Consider the following 18,961-nt stretch of genomic DNA (forward strand, 5'->3'; position numbering starts at 1 on the left):
ATATGGTAAATGTAGAGAGAGCCTCCAGCAGTCCCCATGATTAAAAATCTGATCACCTGATTTTCTATAACTGAAAACTTATGGGCTGGGAATCTATTTAAGGACTGTCTAAGCAAATGTAATTACAGAAGCATTTTAGCTACTCTCCATAATAGAAGCATCTGGAGATTGAGGTTCAAATAATTTACATTCAATGACATCACATGAAAGCAGCAGCTGTACTAGCAGGAATAACACACAGGACATATATAACCTGTATCGGTCATTGGGGTTTTCATTTTCTGCACAGATGGGTGAAAATGACTAAACCCTGCCCAGTCTCGAGAAAACACCCGGTATTTAAGGACATCTCATTGAAACAAACTGGTCAGAAATAAAAATCAAGACATTTGCCTGCAAAACCAAAGCAAGATTTCTATTAAATGCAGAGGGTTGTCCATAAATGAAACAGTCAGGTGGCAAATGTCTTCATACCATTTCCCTGAGCTTTGTAACACCAATCTATGCGTGCCTCCTTCCTTTTCTACTAGGTATGCTACCGGAGCAAAGTAAAGACAGAACTGTAGGCAAAAGGTAACGTGGCCGACTCCAGGAATATTTTGTGGCATCAGTTAAATTCTAATATCCTATGAAATTTTTACTTCATGACTCCTCGAATTCATTAAAGGACAGGAAAACTGGCTTGTTTACCCACTCAGCAGTTGTTGAAAGACAACACCCTTGTCTTGCTGGAGCTGTAGTCAAAATGCATGCCATTCATCTCTAAAATGCCACTGACAGGGCGCCTGGGTGGCTCAGTGGGTTAAGCCACTGCCTTCAGCTCAGGTCATGATCCTAATGCTGGGATCAAGTCCCGTATCAGGCTTCCTCTACTCTGCAAGGAGCCTGCTTCTCCCTCTCCCTGCCACTCCCCCTGCTTGTGCTCTGTCAAATAAAATCTTTAAAGATAAAAAAAATAAAATGCCACTGACAGAGTATTTGTACCAAATGGATATATACAAAAGTGTATTTTCTCAAGGAGTTTAATGTTACACTGACTGAACCACACTTTATTGTGGATTGTCAACTCTAAATGACATTTTAGATATTCTGCGAAAACATTATAAAACCACTGGTCAAGTAGGAAGAACACTGAAGCTTAAGTTCAATTATAATCGAAATTATCACTATCTACTTAGCTTTAGTTTCCAAATATGTTTTAAAATAAAGGAATTAGATAGCTCTTAGCTGTGATTTCCAAATTTTGGTGAAAAACAGTATCCTGAGTTTTCTGTAATTACAACCCAAACTTAACTCTGCCTGGCCACACATCAGGGATCCACATCATCAAGCCAAAGTTGTAAATATGCAGGCAATACTGCCACCCAGTGACCTGTCAACTCTTAAGGAAGTGACCACATAACTGAACATTATGGAATTTCCCTATTCCATTTTCAATGGTCCTAAACCTATAAAAAACAACAAAAAACTGTGAACACTACCATTTCCAACTGTGTATTTAAACATTTTGGGGGCGCCTGGGTGGCTCAGTGGCTTAAGCTGCTGCCTTTGGCTCAGGTCACGATCTCAGGGTCCTGGAATCGAGCCCCGCATCGGGCTCTCTGCTCAGCAGGGAGCCTGCTTCCTCCTCTCTCTCTGCCTGCTTGTGATCTCTCTCTGTCAAATAAATAAAATCTTAAAAAAAAACATTTTTGAAGACTGTCACTACTGTTATCCAAACAGTGGCAGTCAATCACCACTGCCAATCAATGCTGTTGATAGCAGTGAATTGGTAAGTAGAGTGGTGAGCATTCTGTAAGCAGTCAGAAGAGCAGAACAGTCTGCCTATTTTGGAAATACTGAATTCACTTATGCAGCTTAACTTTAACCCAACATAATCATCCTCTCAAATTTAAGACCCTCACTGATACAAATGCTTTTTTTTTTTAAAGATTTTATTTATTTATTTGACAGACAGAGATCACAAGCAGGCAGAGAAGCAGGCAGAGAGAGAGAGGAGGAAGCAGGCTCCCTGCCGAGCAGAGAGCCCGATGCGGGGCTCGATCCCAGGACCCTGGGATCATGACCTGAGCTGAAGGCAGAGGCTTTAACCCTCTGAGCCACCCAGGCGCCCCACAAATGCTTTTTCTATGATTTTTTTTTTTTAATTTGAGAGAGGGGCACAGAGAAAAGCAGACTCCCCTGGACTCGAGGATCACGACCTGAGCCAAAGGCAGATGCTCATTCGACTGAGCCACCCAGGCACCCATGAATTCTGCTTTAAATACAATTTAGAAGCAAGCAGAGGTAGCTGATTTTGTTTACTTATGGCAGGAATACAAATACCTCATGAAGTCAAAGCACTTAAGAAGTTTTATTGAAAACAATAAAATACAGAAACACCAGATTCTCGTTTTAAAGTAAAATTGACAGCATCTTCCAGAACCTTCCTAGTACTGTACCATTCTGGTCACTATTAATGAAAAACCAAGTTTTCAAATCCAAAATAATTAACGAACCTGCTTATAATAAGCATCGTTCTCATGGTTCTAGCCCCTACCCTATTTTCCTAAAATTTTACATTTGCACCTTTTCAAAAATGAGCAAGTTTTGTTTTTGTTTCTGCTTTTTTAAATGATTGAGATTTGTGAGAACTTAACTTTATATTAAAAAAAAAAATACACACACACACCCTACTCAAACTCAGAGAAAATATACATTTGTTCATTAAAGCTCACCTGCTTTAGGTAATTTTTCTCTCCACACATTAGCATAGTAAGCCAATGTTTGATCCATGCTTCAAAAGTTGTACAAAATGAAAAGACCTGTTGATTCCCTAAGGAAACCTTAAGGCAAAAGCAAAAGCCTTACACTACAGAAGAAAAACAAAGCAGAGGCATGGAGACTGTGGAGACGGCTCAGATGAATAAGCACCACAAGGATGAAGAAAATTTCTGTACAAACATATGCAAAAGGATAAAGTTTAAAAAGGAGCATTAAACATCCATTTTCCTGCAGAAATAATCACGTCAGATAATCGGACTCCTGAAACAAGTTGTTTGGATTTTAATTAACAGACTCTTCATTCTCTCCTGTATTTTACCAGTGGTATCAGAGCCCTGTTTTGGAGCTCTTTTTCCTTTTCCTCATACAGACCTTGGATCAGAGGCCCGGCCCACAATTCCTACCAAAGACTCTCTCAGTGTGTTTTGGGTCCTTCTTTGGAAAGTTGTGAACTCCCCTTCTGCCTTAACACTGGGACTAACTCCAAATCCTGGGCATTCACTTCATGTTTTTGAGTCATACCAGAAGAAACTTTTAGGACGGCGATTTCTTTAAGGCTACAAACTTTTTAAGTTGGTCCCATTAAACAATGACCTAAAGGCAGGAGTTTTTCAAACAGCATGAATCAAACACTTGCACATCTCAACAGAATACAGTTTACATTCATCTCTAAATCTGAGATTAAGAAACTATTAGCTGGTTTCCAACTGGTTTTAATACTGGTTTGAAGTTTGAATAATTTTATTGTGTAGACATTAAATATTGTTTAAATATTAAACATTAAATCTTTTCCTGACTGTCCAGACAGAAACAGAGAAAGCAGGAACAGGCAAGGGAAGAAACAGTCCAATTAACAGACTTGTTACTTCTGCGCCATCTGTAACAAGGGGAGGGATTTCAGCATGGGTTTCAAAAACGTCTGGGAGCTTGTTTCGAAAAAGTCACCTCTACTTGGCATAAGCCATTCTTTTTCCTACACAAGGTATCTGAGTCCTACAAAGGGGGAAAAAAACCCAGAAAACAAAACAAAAAGAACTGGGGTGGTCTCCTGTTGTGTGATGTAAGGGCAAGTATTACACTATTACACTCATTTAATAAGTTATAGTGGATATTTCCATAGCACTAAAGGAAGTGTTATTTTACTCGGCACTACTGAGTCCTTGCCACACAGAAGAGCCCTTCCTGAGAAATAAAGAACTTCAATCCTGGTTATCCCCAAAGGGCACCTTGAGCCTGGTTTAGTTCCTCAAGATGAAGATGTCCCGCTAGCAGGAAGCCATTCTCTAGGTTTACTGCACAACAGCTGAAGTACCAGGCAAAGTGGCTGGTTCAGTAACTCTCAATGTCACTTACCCATTTCAGTTAATTATTGTCATTGTTTTCTACATTAACACTAAAAATACTCAACTTGCTAATATAGGTACAACCTTTTTAAAAATACCTATCAATGCTGGGCTTCGCTGACATGGCAGTTCCTTGGGATTACTTAAGGGAGGCTTCTCCCATAGCCAATTTGAACGTAAGGTTACCTCACGATCACTTTTTAACGATCACTCAAAGTTAATTAAGTTGTAAACAAACCTGAATAACCGGGCTTATCAATTATGCAAGGGAAACCAAGGAGCAACTGTAACACAAGGCAAAAAAGCCTTGAAGGAAAAACCTTTTTTGTATTTTCATTGCCATTTTCAGAGGCTAAGTGAGCCACAATGCTACCAGCTATTTAATCAGCGTAGCTACACAGAATTGACAATATACAAGTTTCAGAGCCTCTGTTAAATCTCTTGGCAATAGGCTAAGCTACTTTCCTCCCTCCTCTTCCCAATTTTAGAGTCCCCACTGTAAACAAGCTCCGATCTATAGACGTAGTTGTGACTCGGCTGTCAGGGTACAGTCATAGTAGGAGCATCCTTCTTTCTTAATGCATTGTTTCAAATTCAAGTGTCTGAATATTTGCCAACTATCTGAATGGTTTAGACAATGTGACAGATGATTTAAGTCACCCTTAGACACATAGCTTCTATACTTGCCTTTGCAGACTGCAACTTCCATTCCCTTAATAAGCCCTGTGGAAAACTCTTTTCCCTTGAGACAAGCTTCCATAGCAAAAAAGTTGGATTCACAAAATGGCTACCCAAAATGAGAGTCCCACCCCAAATCACAGGTGGAGATATTATTACACCCGTTTCATAAAACTTTCAAGTCCCTATACTATACAAATACAAGTAGGCTCACGACTAAATACATGAGCCTTCTAAAATTTGACAACTTTAGCATAGAAACTGGTTTCTAGAGTTCCATCTCTTCTTCTGTGCAAGCAGCTGTCTCCAAACTATTGTAAACAGGCATCCCTGTTTGCCGAGGTTCCAAGAACAGCTCAGTTCTCCCAGGGAAGGCAGGGCCAGCAGCTGCATGCTTAGTTTGGCTCTCTCCTGTATAGTTCTTAGCATTAGATGTCGGCTTTGGCTTATCAGAAAGGAGTTCAGGGAGAGGTTTCCAGAGCACAAGCTCCATGGAAGGACGGCTCCTAAGACATAAAATACAGTTTCTTATAAAAAAATTTTAGGATATGGAAATAAAAGATACATGTTGAAAAGCTAATGTTTGCTATCAAATATCTAGAGTTAAGAACTGACAGAATTAAAATAGGATGATGATCTAAAAAGATCTTTAGAAAGGTCACACAAACACATACAATTTTATAGTTCTGCTCATATTTTTAGAGATTTATTTAGAGAAGACACGCATGCGTACAAATAAGTGAGGGGAGGAGCGGAGAGAGGGAAATAGAGAGAATCCCAAGCGGACTCCCCGCTGATCATGAAGCAGACCATGGGGCTCGATGCCAGGACCCTGAATCATGACCTAAAGTAAAACCAAGAGTCGGATGCTTAACAGACTAAGCTACTCAGATGCCTCCGTTCTGCACGTTTTAACCAAACCTACTAGTTGTACTGATGCTGTGATTAAAAGTAATATAGGAGTGCATGGCTGGCTCAGTCAGTAGAGCATGCAACTCTTGATCTTGGGGTTTTAAGTTCCAGCACCATGTTGGGTATAGAGATTACGCAAGATCTTTAAAATAAAAGAAATATAAACATCCCATGTAAAAAAATAGAGGCCCTTGATTTAATGTAAAATTCCTTAAACTGTGGTTAATATTAGTAGGTAGGGCTACTACCTTGTACTAAACCTTTATAAATGAAAATGAAATACTGACCAAACACATTAAACGTATCTCTGTTATGCCTTCTGCTTAGTACAGCTACAAAGTAGAATGCTTTTTGCAGTTAAGTACAAACGATTATGGCCCCAATGCCTACCTAACCCCATGGTTTGATAGTTTCTGGGACCCAAAGGCAAGTAAGACAAACCACAATGAATAGTACCCCCAAATGCTAGCTTCTGGAAAACTACCAAGAGCAAAAAGTGCTCTTTTTTAGGCTATAGGACAACATGGCCTGCTTACTCTTGGCTAAACTAACTACCCACCCTCAGAGGTAGGTAGTTAATTATATACCCAAGTTAGGGAGCTAATGCAAAACTTATGTGATCTAACATCAGCTGAACCCATTGTGGCCACAGGCAATACTTACCTACCTGGCATCACTCGGACTGCTGTTCTCAAGAGATTTTTTCAGATACCTGACACCTACCCTCATACTGAGTTATCAAATCTACCTCCAGTTTTTTCTAGGCAATTATCTAAATAGCACTTCAAACCTGACTATTATTTTACACATGCTTCAGATCATATAAGCTCAAGGATTATAAGAATTACAGAGCTATCATTAGTTCTTGTGTTAATAGCCCCAGGCTGCTTCATTTTTAAGGCTCTGATGTTTGCTTTCTAGTCTCCTCTCCTGTCCTCACACTATACTGTCACTACTCCCTAGGGAGTTTTTTTCTCACTTCCTGTTCCAGTGTTTCTACTCTAATGGAAACCAGATAACTGGGCTCATTAAACTTTGTGGTAACTCTATTGACTACTGGGAGATTTCTTTTGGTATGTTTTCTAAGTCTCAGTGGTCTTCCCGGATAACTGAGAGCCTGGTAAACAAGAACTTTTGAAATGTGGTTCCTATATTCTATGACTCGAATTTAGGAGAATGGGCTCTCTTGCCAATCCTCCCAACCCCAAACATTAGAGAGTGTGTTTCAGGACTTCAAAAGAATTGAGGGTTAAGAAGGTAAGGCAGCCACTCAACTCTGAGTCTGCTTGTCTGTCTCCCTCTGTTCCTCTCCCTGTGCTGTCTCTAAAAAAAATAAGTACATTTTTAAAAATAAATAAATGGAAACCAGGAACCAACACTTACATGGACTCAATCATTTTCTTTGTAAAGACTTCATCAAACTCCCTCTTCAAACCTGTTTTCATGGTGTCAGAAAGAACAAGACTGGGGAGATGGTTAATATTTCTGTCAGCTTCCACTTCTTCATCCTCATCAATTATCCTAAATAAAGACAACAGAAGCAGGGAAAGAAAAATTTAGTCGAGCTATTATATATCCTAGCAATTAGACGAAATTAAAAAAAAAAAAATAAGTGCAACCGGTGCTACAGGAAAAGATCAAGTAAAATATGAGGCTCTGAGTGAAAAAAGTACATACAGGAGAGTTACTCAATGTTTCACTTAAAAATTTTTACATCAGATGCAATCACATTTGAAGAATGAGTCCCTGGAAACGACCATAAACCAAAAAATTAATATTCCCAGACAGGAGGTGAAAATATTTAGTGCAGTTCTATGAGAAGAGTTTGACATTAAATGTGTCGATTTTGAGTTCTCAAATTTTTATAGTCTGAGAGGTTGAAGATTACTGTTATCACCAAATGATGAATTAGACTAGCTTAAGAGTAGAGATATCACATGGGAACTGCAATAAACCAATGATACACGCTACCCATTTACCTGTCCTCGATTTCTTGAAGCCTCCTTCGTGCAACTTCACACTGTGGTTCTCCCGTTGTCTGATCCATCTCTTCACATATAACATCTAACATGCCAGGTGCAGAGAGGCCGCTAGTGCACGGATTTACTCCAGGACTCTCTATATCCTGATGTGCACAAAGAATCCAGTCATTAGGACCAGCACAGAGCCCTGCTTCAGTTAGCCTTTTCTTTCTTACTGGACAACTGGAAAAAAAACAAAAACAAAAACAAAAACAAAAAAACTCAATGAAAATTCAGTCATATAAATGTTTATCATCCCTTTCTCTAACCAAACTCTTATGTAAAAAAACCTGATTTTTGACAGTGTGTGATTATAAAACAGAAAATCATGCATTTCCTTTTGTCATTCTGACAGCTTCCTTAAGATGTTTTCTTCTACTGCTCTCTACCAAATTAGGCTACACCTGCAAGATTGTGCATTTTCAGATTAGTGTTCAGTGTGGGAATATAGAGTCATTCCTACTTATTTGGCTCTGGATAGGTCAAGTGGAAAGTAAAGAAACCAAACCACAAGCAGCAATTCAGAACCAGCCATATTTTGTACTGATTCTGCTCGCTCCCTACCGGGATGTGATCCACAGGCATCCTGTCTTCCCTTAGGGCAAAAGATAAATGCTTTATCAGGTCCGTTCCAGGTACTCCAGGTTGCAGAGGATACTGTGATTTCTTGGTCCTCTCAGAAATGTCGGAAGACTGTCATTTGACTTTGAGCCCCTTACTAATAAGGGTGTACGTTTTTCTCCCGCTTAAACCATTTTCACTTCCTAGAAAAATTTGTATTACAGAAAGCCCTTAGAGTTCACCAATTTGTTTTGCAGATTTGGAAACTAAGACCTAGAAAAGCTAAAGTGCCCTCTCCTAAATGTCACATAAGGCAGAGCTGCATGTCGGGCACCAGAAGGCAGAGCTCCAAAGTCCTAGCTCTGTGTCATTTTCACTGAAACTTATGGCCTCCTTAGGGAAGTTCAAGCTCTTACCATGAAGTAGTATTTGCATATGCTGCAATGTGCCCAGGTTGGCTGAAAACTGTCTGAAGCAGTTAAGACAAACAACTGGCCCTACTCTACTTTAGTGCTTTGACCAGGCGGACTTTACCGCTTGGCCATCAGCAAGTGTGGCCTCAAAACACAGCACAGCTCTGCAACTTTAAAAAATTCATTAATGGCTACCACAGTTTACGAGTCTCTAAACTGAAGGTCAAAGGAAGTGGTATGTATTCTACAAAAAGAAATTTCTATTCATGTTAAGACTACAAAAATCAACATTGGGGGCACCTGGGTGGCTCAGTTGGTTAAAAGACTGCCTTCGGGGGCCTGGGTGGCTCAGTGGGTTAGGCCGCTCAGGTCATGATCTCGGAGTCCTGGGATCGAGCCCCGCATCGGGCTCTCTGCTCAGCCGGGAGCCTGCTTCCTCCTCTCTCTCTGCCTGCCTCTCTGCCTGCTTGTGATCTCTCTGTCAAATAAATAAATAAAATCTTTAAAAAAAAAAAAAAAAAAAAGACTGCCTTCCGCTCAGGTAATGATCCCGCTTTAGGCTCCTTGCTCAGCAGGGAGTCTCTTCTCCTTCTGACCCACCCCCTTCTCATGCTCTCTCCCTCTCTCAAATAAATAAATAAATAAAATCTTTAAAAAATAATATGAAAGTCTCTGGCAATATAAAATCTGACAAATAATGATGCTCTCTTGAACCTAGACTTTTACTGGAATTGACAAATCATTTTTTAAAATGTTTAGTTTTGGGGCGCCTGGGTGGCTCAGTCGGTTAAGCAGCTGCCTTTGGGTCAGGTTATGATCCCAGGGTCCTGAGATAGAGCCCCAAGTCTGGCTCTCTGCTCAGCGGAGAGCTTGCTTCTCCCTCTCCCTGTTGCTCTGCTTACTTGTGCTCTGTCAAATAGTTATATAAAATCTTAAAAAAAAAAAAAAATCAAGATGTAGATTGTAGTATCTAAAATGATACTCTATTTCCTCCTCCCTACAGGTAAACACTTTGTTATAGTACTGTATATACTCTTGGGATGTTTCTTTTGTCCATATTATGTCTGAGACATATCCCTTGACAGGTGTCATACATTCTCCCCACCCCCCCCCTTTTTTTTTTGCCAAATAGAACTCCACTATATGAATTTATAATTTACTTTATCCATTTTACTATAGAGGGACATACAGGTTGTTTCCAATTTTGAGCTATTATGAACAAGGATGTTATGAACTTTCTTGTGTCTCCTGCTGAGAGCATGTACACACTCAAGAGGGGAACTGTTGGGTAATAGGGTATGTATGTCTTTAACTTACTAGATAATGCCAAACTATTTCCCAAAGTGCTTGTACCGATTTACATTCTCATCCATAGTATTGCAGAGTTACTGGTGCTCCAGTACCTGGTGGTAAAGTAACAGATCTCATTTTGAGGCTTTACTAGGCATTTATTTCCCTGATAAGGTTGAATGAACACCTTTCATTTGTTAGTCATTTGGATATCCTCTTTGAGTGATTCCTTTGCTCATTTGTCTATTAGACTGTCTACGAGATGTAATTTTTTTTAATCTATGAGTGAAGTGAAAACGTTTGAAAATACAGTTCTGGTGAAGATGGAGAAACATGCATTTCCACCGCTAAAAGGAATATAAATTGGCAACAACTCTTGTTCAAAATTTAAAATGCATGCAAGGAGGGTAGGGAGAGGGTGCTTGGGTTATGGACATTGGAGAGGGTATGTGCTGTGGTGAGTGCTGTGAGGTATGTAAACCTGGCGATTCACAGACCTGTACCCCTGGGGCTAATGATACATTACATGTTAGTAAGAAAATAAATAAATAAAAATAAAAAAATAAAATAAAATGCATGCAATTCACCATCAAAAAATCCATTAACCTACTTGCAAATATATACAAGGAACTTTAAAAAGAACCGGCATGGTAGATTTAATCTACAGTAAAAGCAAAAAATTAGAGGTAACTTAGAAATCTATTAACAGGAGACTGGTTGGTTAATGATCTCTATATATCTGGACCTTTAAATAGTATTCTATTCAATGTTGCAGAAGAAATTGGGTAGAACCCTATGTGCCTATATGCAACGAACTACAGGAGAGTAAAAAGATCAACGTGTTGCCAATGTCAAGAGTTACCTTCTTACAAATACATTAAACCACAGGTATATACAGTTATAAAGTTTTCAGATTATCTTCCAAAGGAGAAACAGGTAACAGGGAGAAAAGCGGAGTGTGCATTCTAAGACTTTACAATGTGTATCCTTTCGCACACGTGAAATCCTTTTACTCTCCGCATGTAATAACACTCACATGGGTGAAAATTCAAACGTTACTAAGGATTACAGGGAGAAAAGTTTCTCTCTGACATGCCAGCTATCCAGTTACTTTCCCTAAAAGGAAACCACTGTTACCAGTTTCTCGAGCCTCCTTGCAGAGATACTCGCCGCCCTCCACCCCGCCCCGCCGAGATACTTCATGTTTCACCCTTTCACTCAAAATAAGTAGTTGAGGATATAAAACAAGTTAAACTGGGGCGCCCGGGTGGCTCAATGGGTTAAGCCGCTGCCTTCGGCTCGGGTCATGATCCCCGGTCCTGGGTTCGAGCCCCACATCGGGCTTTCTGCTCAGCAGGGAGCCTGCTTCCTCCTCTCTCTGCCTGCCTCTCTGCTTACTTGTGATTTCTCTCTGTCAAATAAATAAGTAAAATCTTTAAAAAAAAAAAAAAAGTTAAACTAAGTGACCATAAAGTGAATAAATGGCACCTGAAACTTACTCATCATCTTCCTCCTCTCGCTTGTGTTTCTTTTTACAGCGAACTGAAACACTGTTGAAACAAACAAAAATCAGTCAACTGAGAAATTCACTGAGCCTGTGTTTTCGGCATCCACTCTCCCGTTCCTCAATAATCTCGCCCGTCCCAGAGTAGCGAGCGGCTGTCCCTTTCCTTGCTGCCCGGGATTGGATCACAAGGTCGCTCAGGTTGGGCGACCCACATAACTAGAAGTTGAAATCTCAACTTCTTACTTTGTCAAAGGAGTGGGAAATAGATTTGGGGGTACGGACGTAGGGAAGACGTATCTGGGGCAGGCACTGGGCTAAGCGCTTTACTTCCACGATCTCACTAGCAGGACCCATCTCTGTCCCACTCAGAGGATGAGAAACCGAGTATCCGAGAGGCACGGAAAGTTAGCGCCGGCGGCCGCGCCGAGGGCACCGCCAGGCTCCGGTTGGCCCAGGTTCCAATTCCGGCCCGACTTGGGCAAGCTCGGCAAAGTCTCCTCGACTCTCGAAGGGCGCAGGCCGGTCGAGGTCCGACACGGACTCGCGGGCTGAGCGGCCGCGTCGACTTACAGTTAACGTCCCCAAGATCAGTTTCTCGTCTGCTCTCTGGGGGCTCAGGAGCCCCCTACGGAGAGTCGTGAGGAAGATTAAGGAGCCCGAGCTGCGCGCCCGCACGCCCGGCACTCTCCGGGCTCCTTACCGTCCGCGCGCCGCGCTCCCGCCGGGGCTGCTCGGGGCGGCGCGGAGTCCCGGCCGCGGAGCCAGCTCGGCGCCGTCTGCTCCCGGCTGGAAGGCCCGGCCGGGGAAGGGCGGCGGCGGCTGCAGGAAGTCGGGGCCGCCACTCAGGGGGAGGCCGCTGAAGGGCCGGCCGAGCGCGGCCATGGCCGGGGAGACGAGGAGGCTGCGCCCGCGGCCCCGGCCGCCCGCGTCTCCAGGCCCGGCAGCTGCGGCCACAGCGACTACTAAGAGGCGCCCGCCTCTGAGCCCGCTCTCGACCCCACGTCACGCCTTCTAGAACCCTCCACCCCGGGCCGCCCAGGGGCACGCCGGGATTTGTTATGTGTGGAGAGCGGCTACCGTGGGTTGCCGGGAGTTGCAGTTCCAGCGGACTACAGCTAACATGGCTGCCTCGGCTTAGCGGGCTGGAGCTGAGGACCGCTCTGGCGAGCCTTGAATGTGAAGTAAGTTGGTTCCAACCCTCACAACTCTGTACCTGTTTTCTCAACAGTGAAACCTGATAATAATAATACCTATCTTCTTAGGGTTGATTGGGAGAAGTAAATGGATTAAGACATGTGGATCCTGGGCACCTGGGTTGCTCAGTGGTTTGGGCGTCTGCCTTTAGTCTGGATCATGATCCCAGGATCCTGGGATGGAGTCTTGCGTCTGGCTCTGTGCTGGGCAGGGAGTCTGCTTCTCCCTCTCCCTCTGCCTGCTGCTCCCCTTGCTTGTGAGCGCTCTCTCTTTCTGTCAAATAAATGAATTAAAAGAAAAAAAATCTTTTTAAAACATGTGGATCCTGAGGTGTCTGGGGGGCTCAGTAGAGCATGGGACTCTTGATATGGGGGTGGGGGTGAGTTCATGCTCCCATTGAGCATAGATCCTACTTTATTTTATTTTTTTTTTTTAAGATTTTTTTATTTATTTATTTGACAGAGAGAGATCACAAGTAGATGGAGAGGCAGGCAGAGAGAGAGAGAGAGAGGGAAGCAGGCTCCCCGCTGAGCAGAGAGCCCGATGCGGGACTCGATCCCAGGACCCTGAGATCATGACCTGAGCGGAAGGCAGTGGCTTAACCCACTGAGCCACCCAGGTGCCCCACCTACTTTATTTTTTTTTTTTAAGATTTTTTTTTTTATTTGAGAGACAGATTTTTTTTTAAGATTTTTTTTTATTTGAGAGACAGAGATTTTTTTTTTTTAGATCCTACTTTTTTTTTTTTTAAGATTTTATTTATTTATTTCGCAGAGAGAGATCACAAGTAGACAGAGAGGCAGGCAGAGAGATAGATAGAGGAGGAAGCAGGTTCTCCGCTGAGCAGAGAGCCCGATGCGGGACTCGATCCCAGGACCCTGAGATCATGACCTGAGCTGAAGGCAGAGGCTTAACCCACTGAGCCACCCAGGTGCCCCCTTTTTTTTTTTTTTTAAGATTTTATAGATCCTACTTTAGAAAACAAACAAAAACTAGGTCCCTTAGAATAGTTCTCAGCACGTGGCACGTACTCATTAAACATCACCTATTAATTCTTTCCATATTTTAATATAAATGAAGTTTGGTGTTGTCTTAGGGGGAACAGCTTGGAGGCGCTCTCTGTAAAAACCTCAGAGTGCTGTGAGAGGTACTGGCCAGTCTTCCAGCCTCTGTCTGGCTCCAGAATGTCTTTTCAGAGGGGCTGGCACAGTTGGTTGACCCCAAATTATGTGGGAAGCAAAGGCAAAAGAAAAATTAAATTTCCTTACTAATTGCAGTCCATTGACAAGTTCTTGAAACAGGTAGAGTGACATTCCTCTAGGAACTCAGAGCTGCCTCACTGTTAATACTTTGCTAAGGGTAAAAGGCAATCTTAGCTTGACATTAGCCTGAACTCCAGGATCCTAAAAGTCTACTTTAACATATAAAAATTCCTTTGGGAGTGCCTGGGTGCCTCAGTGGGTTAAGCCTCTGCCTTCTGCCAGGGTCATGGGATTGAGCCCCACATCAGGCTCTCTGCTCTGCAGGGAGCCTGCTTCCTCCTCCAATCTCTCTCTCTCTCTGCCTGCCTCTCTGCCTATTTGTGATCTCTGTCTGTCAAATAAATAAATAAAAATCTTTTTAAAAAATTACTTTGGAAACTTCCTTCATCTCTACCCTCCAAGATGCATGTTAGCAATCATCCTCCAAGCATGACCCACTGATAAACATCTAAAGGATCTCATGACTAAGGTTTTATTAGAAAGTGATAAATGACCTTTTCCTAACAACAGCGTGCCCCCTCAAGGTCCTGGAAAACTTGCTTCAAAAATTCCTTAGAGGGCGCCTGGGTGGCTCAGTGGGTTAAGCCGCTGCCTTCGGCTCAGGTCATGATCTCAGGGTCCTGGGATCGAGGCCCGCATCGGGCTCTCTGCTCAGCAGGGAGCCTGCTTCCCTCTCTCTCTCTCTCTGCCTGCCTCTCCGTCTGCTTGTGATCTCTCTCTGTCAAATAAATAAATTAAATCTTTAAAAAAAAAAAAAAAATTCCTTAGAGACAACGCTATCCCTAACCCTCTCCCAACTTGAAAGTATATAATCGGCCACTCCTCATGAACACAGTGCAGCTCTTTCTGCCCACAAGTCATGTCCCCATGCTTTAATAAAACCACCTTTTTGCACCAAAGAAATGTCAAGAATTCTTTCTTGGCCTTTGGCTCCAAACCCCAACACTTTCCTATATCACCAACCACTGGTCCTACCACTTTTTCCATCCCAGAGAATGACACTATCATCCAGTCTGGTTGCTCACACCAAAGTCAACGCCCTTTAGCCAAAACCCCCCGAAAGACACCTATAATGGAACAAAGGTTTCTGGCTGCTTACAGTGAGGAAGTATCTCAGTAAGGAGGTGTTAGAAAAAGCTTGTAATAGGACTTGGGACTGTCTTAGGTGATTTGGGGCAGGGTTCAAGAAAGCAGGGCTTTGTTCTGGAATTAATATTGTCAGGAAGTAGGGATAATTGTATGACTGGGTAACTTAGTTAATCTTTTCTAGAAGGTAGGAAGAATGAAGTGAAGCTAAACCTGTAATTGGTAAAGAGGCGAAGTCCTTCGTATCAGCCAGGGGGATGTTTGGACAATTTTGTGGTTTGCACAATGTTCACATTTTCATCTGTGTTTAAACATGATTATGAAGAGGTCGTGTTTTTATCTTGATCCATCAAAGTCACTGTCTCAGGCCTTCTTTGATGTTGATATTTTGTGGACTTGTTTAACAAGAAGACACCAAAGCTGGGGCGCCTGCTCAGTGGGTTAAAGCCTCTGCCTTTGGTTCAGGTCATGATCCCGGGGTCCTGGGATCGAGCCCCACCTCGGGCTCTCTGCTTAGCGGGGAGCCTGCTTCCCCCTCTCTCTCTCTGCCTGCTTCTCTGCCTACTTGTGATCTCTGTCTGTCAAATAAATAAATGAAATCTAAAAAAAAAAAAAAAAAAGACAGTAAAGCTGATCTGATAGCTAGTACCAGGCTAGTTGTCAGAAGATGCTTTTCTCTTTCTAACCAAAAACCTAAGCATCATCATTAATGCTTCTTTTTGGTTTACCCCCATATTTAATCAATCAGCAAGTCCTATGTGCTTTACTTGTGAAATGCTTCCAGATTCTCTTGATCTTTCTCCCTTTTTTCATTGATCTCAGTATGGTTTAAGAAAAAAAATGAAAGAACCTCTTTTGCCTAATGTAATATAGTGGATCAGATTTAAGTTTTCTTAAAAAACTTTACTTCAGCTGGGTATAAAAGATAGTCTCCTGGGTCATTTCTACAAAGGACCACCTTATTCTTCCCCTGAAAAAAATATCCTTCCAGATGATGTTATAGACACGTATAACTTTAAGTATATATTGATGAGGGGCGCCTGGATGGCTCAGTCATTAAGTGTCTGCCTTCGGCTCAGGTCATGATCCCAGCATTCTGGTATTAAGCCCCACATTGGGCTCCCTGCTCAGCTGGGAGCCTGCTTCTCCCTCTACAGCTCCCCCGTGGCTTGTGTTCCCTCTCTCACTATCTCTTTACGTCACAAATAAATAAAATCTTTAAAAAATGATATAAATGTATGTTGATGAAAAGGGAGTGTCAAGGAGGAATAATTTTCCTCTGCCCTTGAAGTCCCTCTAGCTGGACTTGATGAAGGAACAGAAGCCTGGCTGAGGACAAAGCAAAAGCTGACACCCTGCAACTTTCCCCCACCCCCACTCCTGGGTGGGACATATGTAACATTCTTTAGGACTCTCCCACCTATCTTAATGTTAATACCTTGCTAATAAGGGAAAAATGACTTTGACAATGGCAAGACCTCTGGTATCGGGTATCTTGGAGGTTCTCTTTAGCATATGAAAGTTCTGTTGAAACCTCCCTTTTTCCTTACCTCCCCCAACCCCATAGTATATAACCTGCCTCCCCTCACAACCTTGGGGAAGCAGCTCTTTCTGCCCATGGGTCCTGTCCCCGTGCTTTAATAAACCACCATTTTCACCAAAGATATCTCAAGAACTCTTTCTTGGTCATCGGCTCCGGACCTCACCCCACCAAAACTCACTTATATTGTAAAATTTCATCAGACTGAAAATCAAATTGACATGAGACAGATTAACAAGAGAAAATCAAATTTAATTTTGTACATATAGGAAATCCACATAGACAAAAGAAATTCCAAACATAATCAACAAGAGGTTTACATGAACTAAGGAGAGGAGTAGGAGTCAAAAATACAAAGAGGATAGGGACGCCTAGGTGGCTCAGTTGGTTGGACGACTGCCTTCGGCTCAGGTCATGATCCCGGAGTCCCGGGATCGAGTCCCGCATCGGGCTCCCAGCTCCATGGGGAGTCTGCTTCTCCCTCTGACCTTCTCCTCGCTCATGCTCTCTCTCACTATCTCTCTCTCAAATAAATAAATAAAAAATCTTAAAAAAAAAATTAAAAAAAAATACAAAGAGGAAGACCATTAACAGGAAAGTGAGAGTTGCTTTTAGAAAACAAAGGTTTCATTATTTTGAATGTTAAGTTTCTTAGGTAAAGAGGAATCCCTGTTAATGGCTCAGTTCTGGTAAAGCAGGCAGTTGAGGGGGTGGTAAGAGCTTTTCTTGAATCTGCTGGGTTTTAATTGTTTTTAACTCAAAATAATGTTCATGAAAAAGTGGCCTGTCTTATGGCAGCCTGCCATCGGCCCTTATAGTTCTCATACTCTACATCATTCTGAAACTCCTCTCCACCTAATTATATTTGTTGCATGCCTACCCAAATTCATTCATTTTTTTTTTAAAGATTTTATTTATTAGGGGCGCCTGGGTGGCTCAGTGGGTTAAAGCCTCTGCCTTCGGCTCAGGTCATGATCCCAGGGTCCTGGGATCGAGCCCTACATCGGGCTCTCTCCTCGGCGGGGAGCCTGCTTCCTCCTCTCTCTCTCTCTCTCTGCCTGCCTCTCTGCCTACTTGTGATCTCTGTCTGTCAAATAGATAAATAAAATCTTAAAAAAAAAAAAATAAAATAAAATAAAAAGATTTTATTTATTTATTTGACAGAGAGAGAGAGCACACAAGTAGGCAAAGCAGCAGACAGAGGGAGAGGGAGAAGCAGGCTCTCTGCTGAGCAGGAAGCCCAATTCAGGACTCGATTCCAGGACTCTGGGATCATGACCTGAGCCGAAGGCAGCCACTTAACCTACCGAGCCACCCAGGTGCCCCCAAATTCATTCTGTAGTTCACAATTCTGTACTAGGTTGTATATCTCTTATCAGGCAATGTACTCGAATTATTTATTTATTTAAATATTTTATTTATTTTGGGGGGAAGAGCAAGCAAGCAAGCAAGAACAGAGGGGAGGGAAAGTTGGAGAGGGAGAAGCAGACTCCCCACTGAGCAGGGAACCTGATGTGCGGTTCTATCCCAGGACGCTGGAATCATGACCTGAGCCAAAGGCAGATGCTTAACTAACTGAACCACCCAAGCACCCTAGAATAATTAAGTACTATTTGCCCATGCTCTTTACCCAAATTCAGTTCCTCACTATAATGCCGTGAATTGGATGGACCCATAAGAAAAATGAGGCTAGTTTTAGTCCCTACTTCCATTATTTATAACTGAAGGGGTTCAATCCCAGGTCTGAGACCCTAAATCTTGTCCTAAACTGCTAGGCTTTACTCTATCCCATTGAATTTCCTGGCAGAAAGTGCTTTGGAAGAATAAGGGAAAGCCTTACTAGAGTTTGTCTGAGAGACTGACTCCTTTTGGTTTCAGACCCTGGAAGCAAAAAACCGAGGACTATTATACATTGTCCCCTACAGAAACCTGAGAAGAGCAGGTGTAGAATCTAATGGTGGCCACCCAGAGCATCTCTTCTTTTCAGTAGGGTAGACCTGCCTCTAGGTAACTTCCAGTTATCCTCTCAGGCAGTTACTGGATCAGACATATAGACATTTTTTTTTTTTTAAGATTTTATTTATTTATTTGACAGAGAGAACACAAGCAGGGGCAGTGACAGGCAGAGGGAGAGGGAGAAGCAGGCTCCCTGCTGAGTGGAGAGCCCAACATGGCACTCACTCCCAGGACCGTGAGATCATGACTGAGCCAAAAGCAGACACTTAACCCAGCTACCCAGGCACCCCAGAACTTGAGACAATACCCTCCTGACTCTGTTTTCTTGGTGACTAATCTTATCTGTTATATTTTTAGAAAAAACAATAATATTTTTGGTTATAAAGCTAACAGTCTAGGGGCATCTGTGTGGCTCAGATGGTTAAATGTCTACCT

General features: G+C 42.4%; 1 protein-coding gene and 1 long non-coding RNA gene across 3 annotated transcripts in view; one reads left to right on the forward strand and one right to left on the reverse strand.

The window, feature by feature from the left end:
• Positions 1–2,334: 2,334 nt before the first annotated feature.
• On the reverse strand, positions 2,335–12,509 carry CCDC117 (coiled-coil domain containing 117). Of its 2 annotated transcripts, XM_047696278.1 has the most exons (5): positions 12,189–12,509; positions 11,481–11,531; positions 7,676–7,900; positions 7,080–7,217; positions 2,335–5,290 (listed from the first exon to the last, which is right to left on the reverse strand). In XM_047696278.1, exons 1-5 carry the CDS (start codon positions 12,368–12,370, stop codon positions 5,053–5,055), a joined length of 834 nt encoding a protein of 277 aa, XP_047552234.1. In that variant the 5' UTR covers positions 12,371–12,509; the 3' UTR covers positions 2,335–5,052. The 2 variants fall into 2 exon arrangements, with proteins under 2 accessions (XP_047552234.1, XP_047552235.1); XM_047696279.1 differs by lacking the exons at positions 11,481–11,531; positions 12,189–12,509 and adding an exon at positions 10,009–10,347.
• Positions 12,435–18,961, forward strand: part of LOC125081649 (uncharacterized) — a 35,838-nt gene continuing 29,311 nt past the window's right edge. Inside the window, exon 1 of the long non-coding RNA XR_007121768.1 lies at positions 12,435–12,669. This is a non-coding gene — a long non-coding RNA (uncharacterized LOC125081649). The remainder of the gene's footprint in view (positions 12,670–18,961) is intronic.

The sequence above is a fragment of the Lutra lutra genome, chromosome 12 (assembly GCF_902655055.1).
Source record: "Lutra lutra chromosome 12, mLutLut1.2, whole genome shotgun sequence".
NCBI classification, from domain to species: Eukaryota; Metazoa; Chordata; class Mammalia; order Carnivora; family Mustelidae; genus Lutra; species Lutra lutra.

What these genes read in the sequence shown, in the direction of transcription:
- CCDC117 (XM_047696278.1), bottom strand. Translation starts at nt 12,370, where the DNA reads ATGGCCGCGCTCGGCCGGCCCTTCAGCGGCCTCCCCCTGAGTGGCGGC. An exon ending in GGGAGCGCGGCGCGCGGACG is followed by an intron (nt 11,532 to 12,188) that starts GTAAGGAGCCCG and finishes TTGTTTCAACAG; the next exon opens with TGTTTCAGTTCGCTGTAAAA. An exon ending in CTTCAAGAAATCGAGGACAG is followed by an intron (nt 7,218 to 7,675) that starts GTAAATGGGTAG and finishes GTCTTTATTTAG; the next exon opens with GATAATTGATGAGGATGAAG.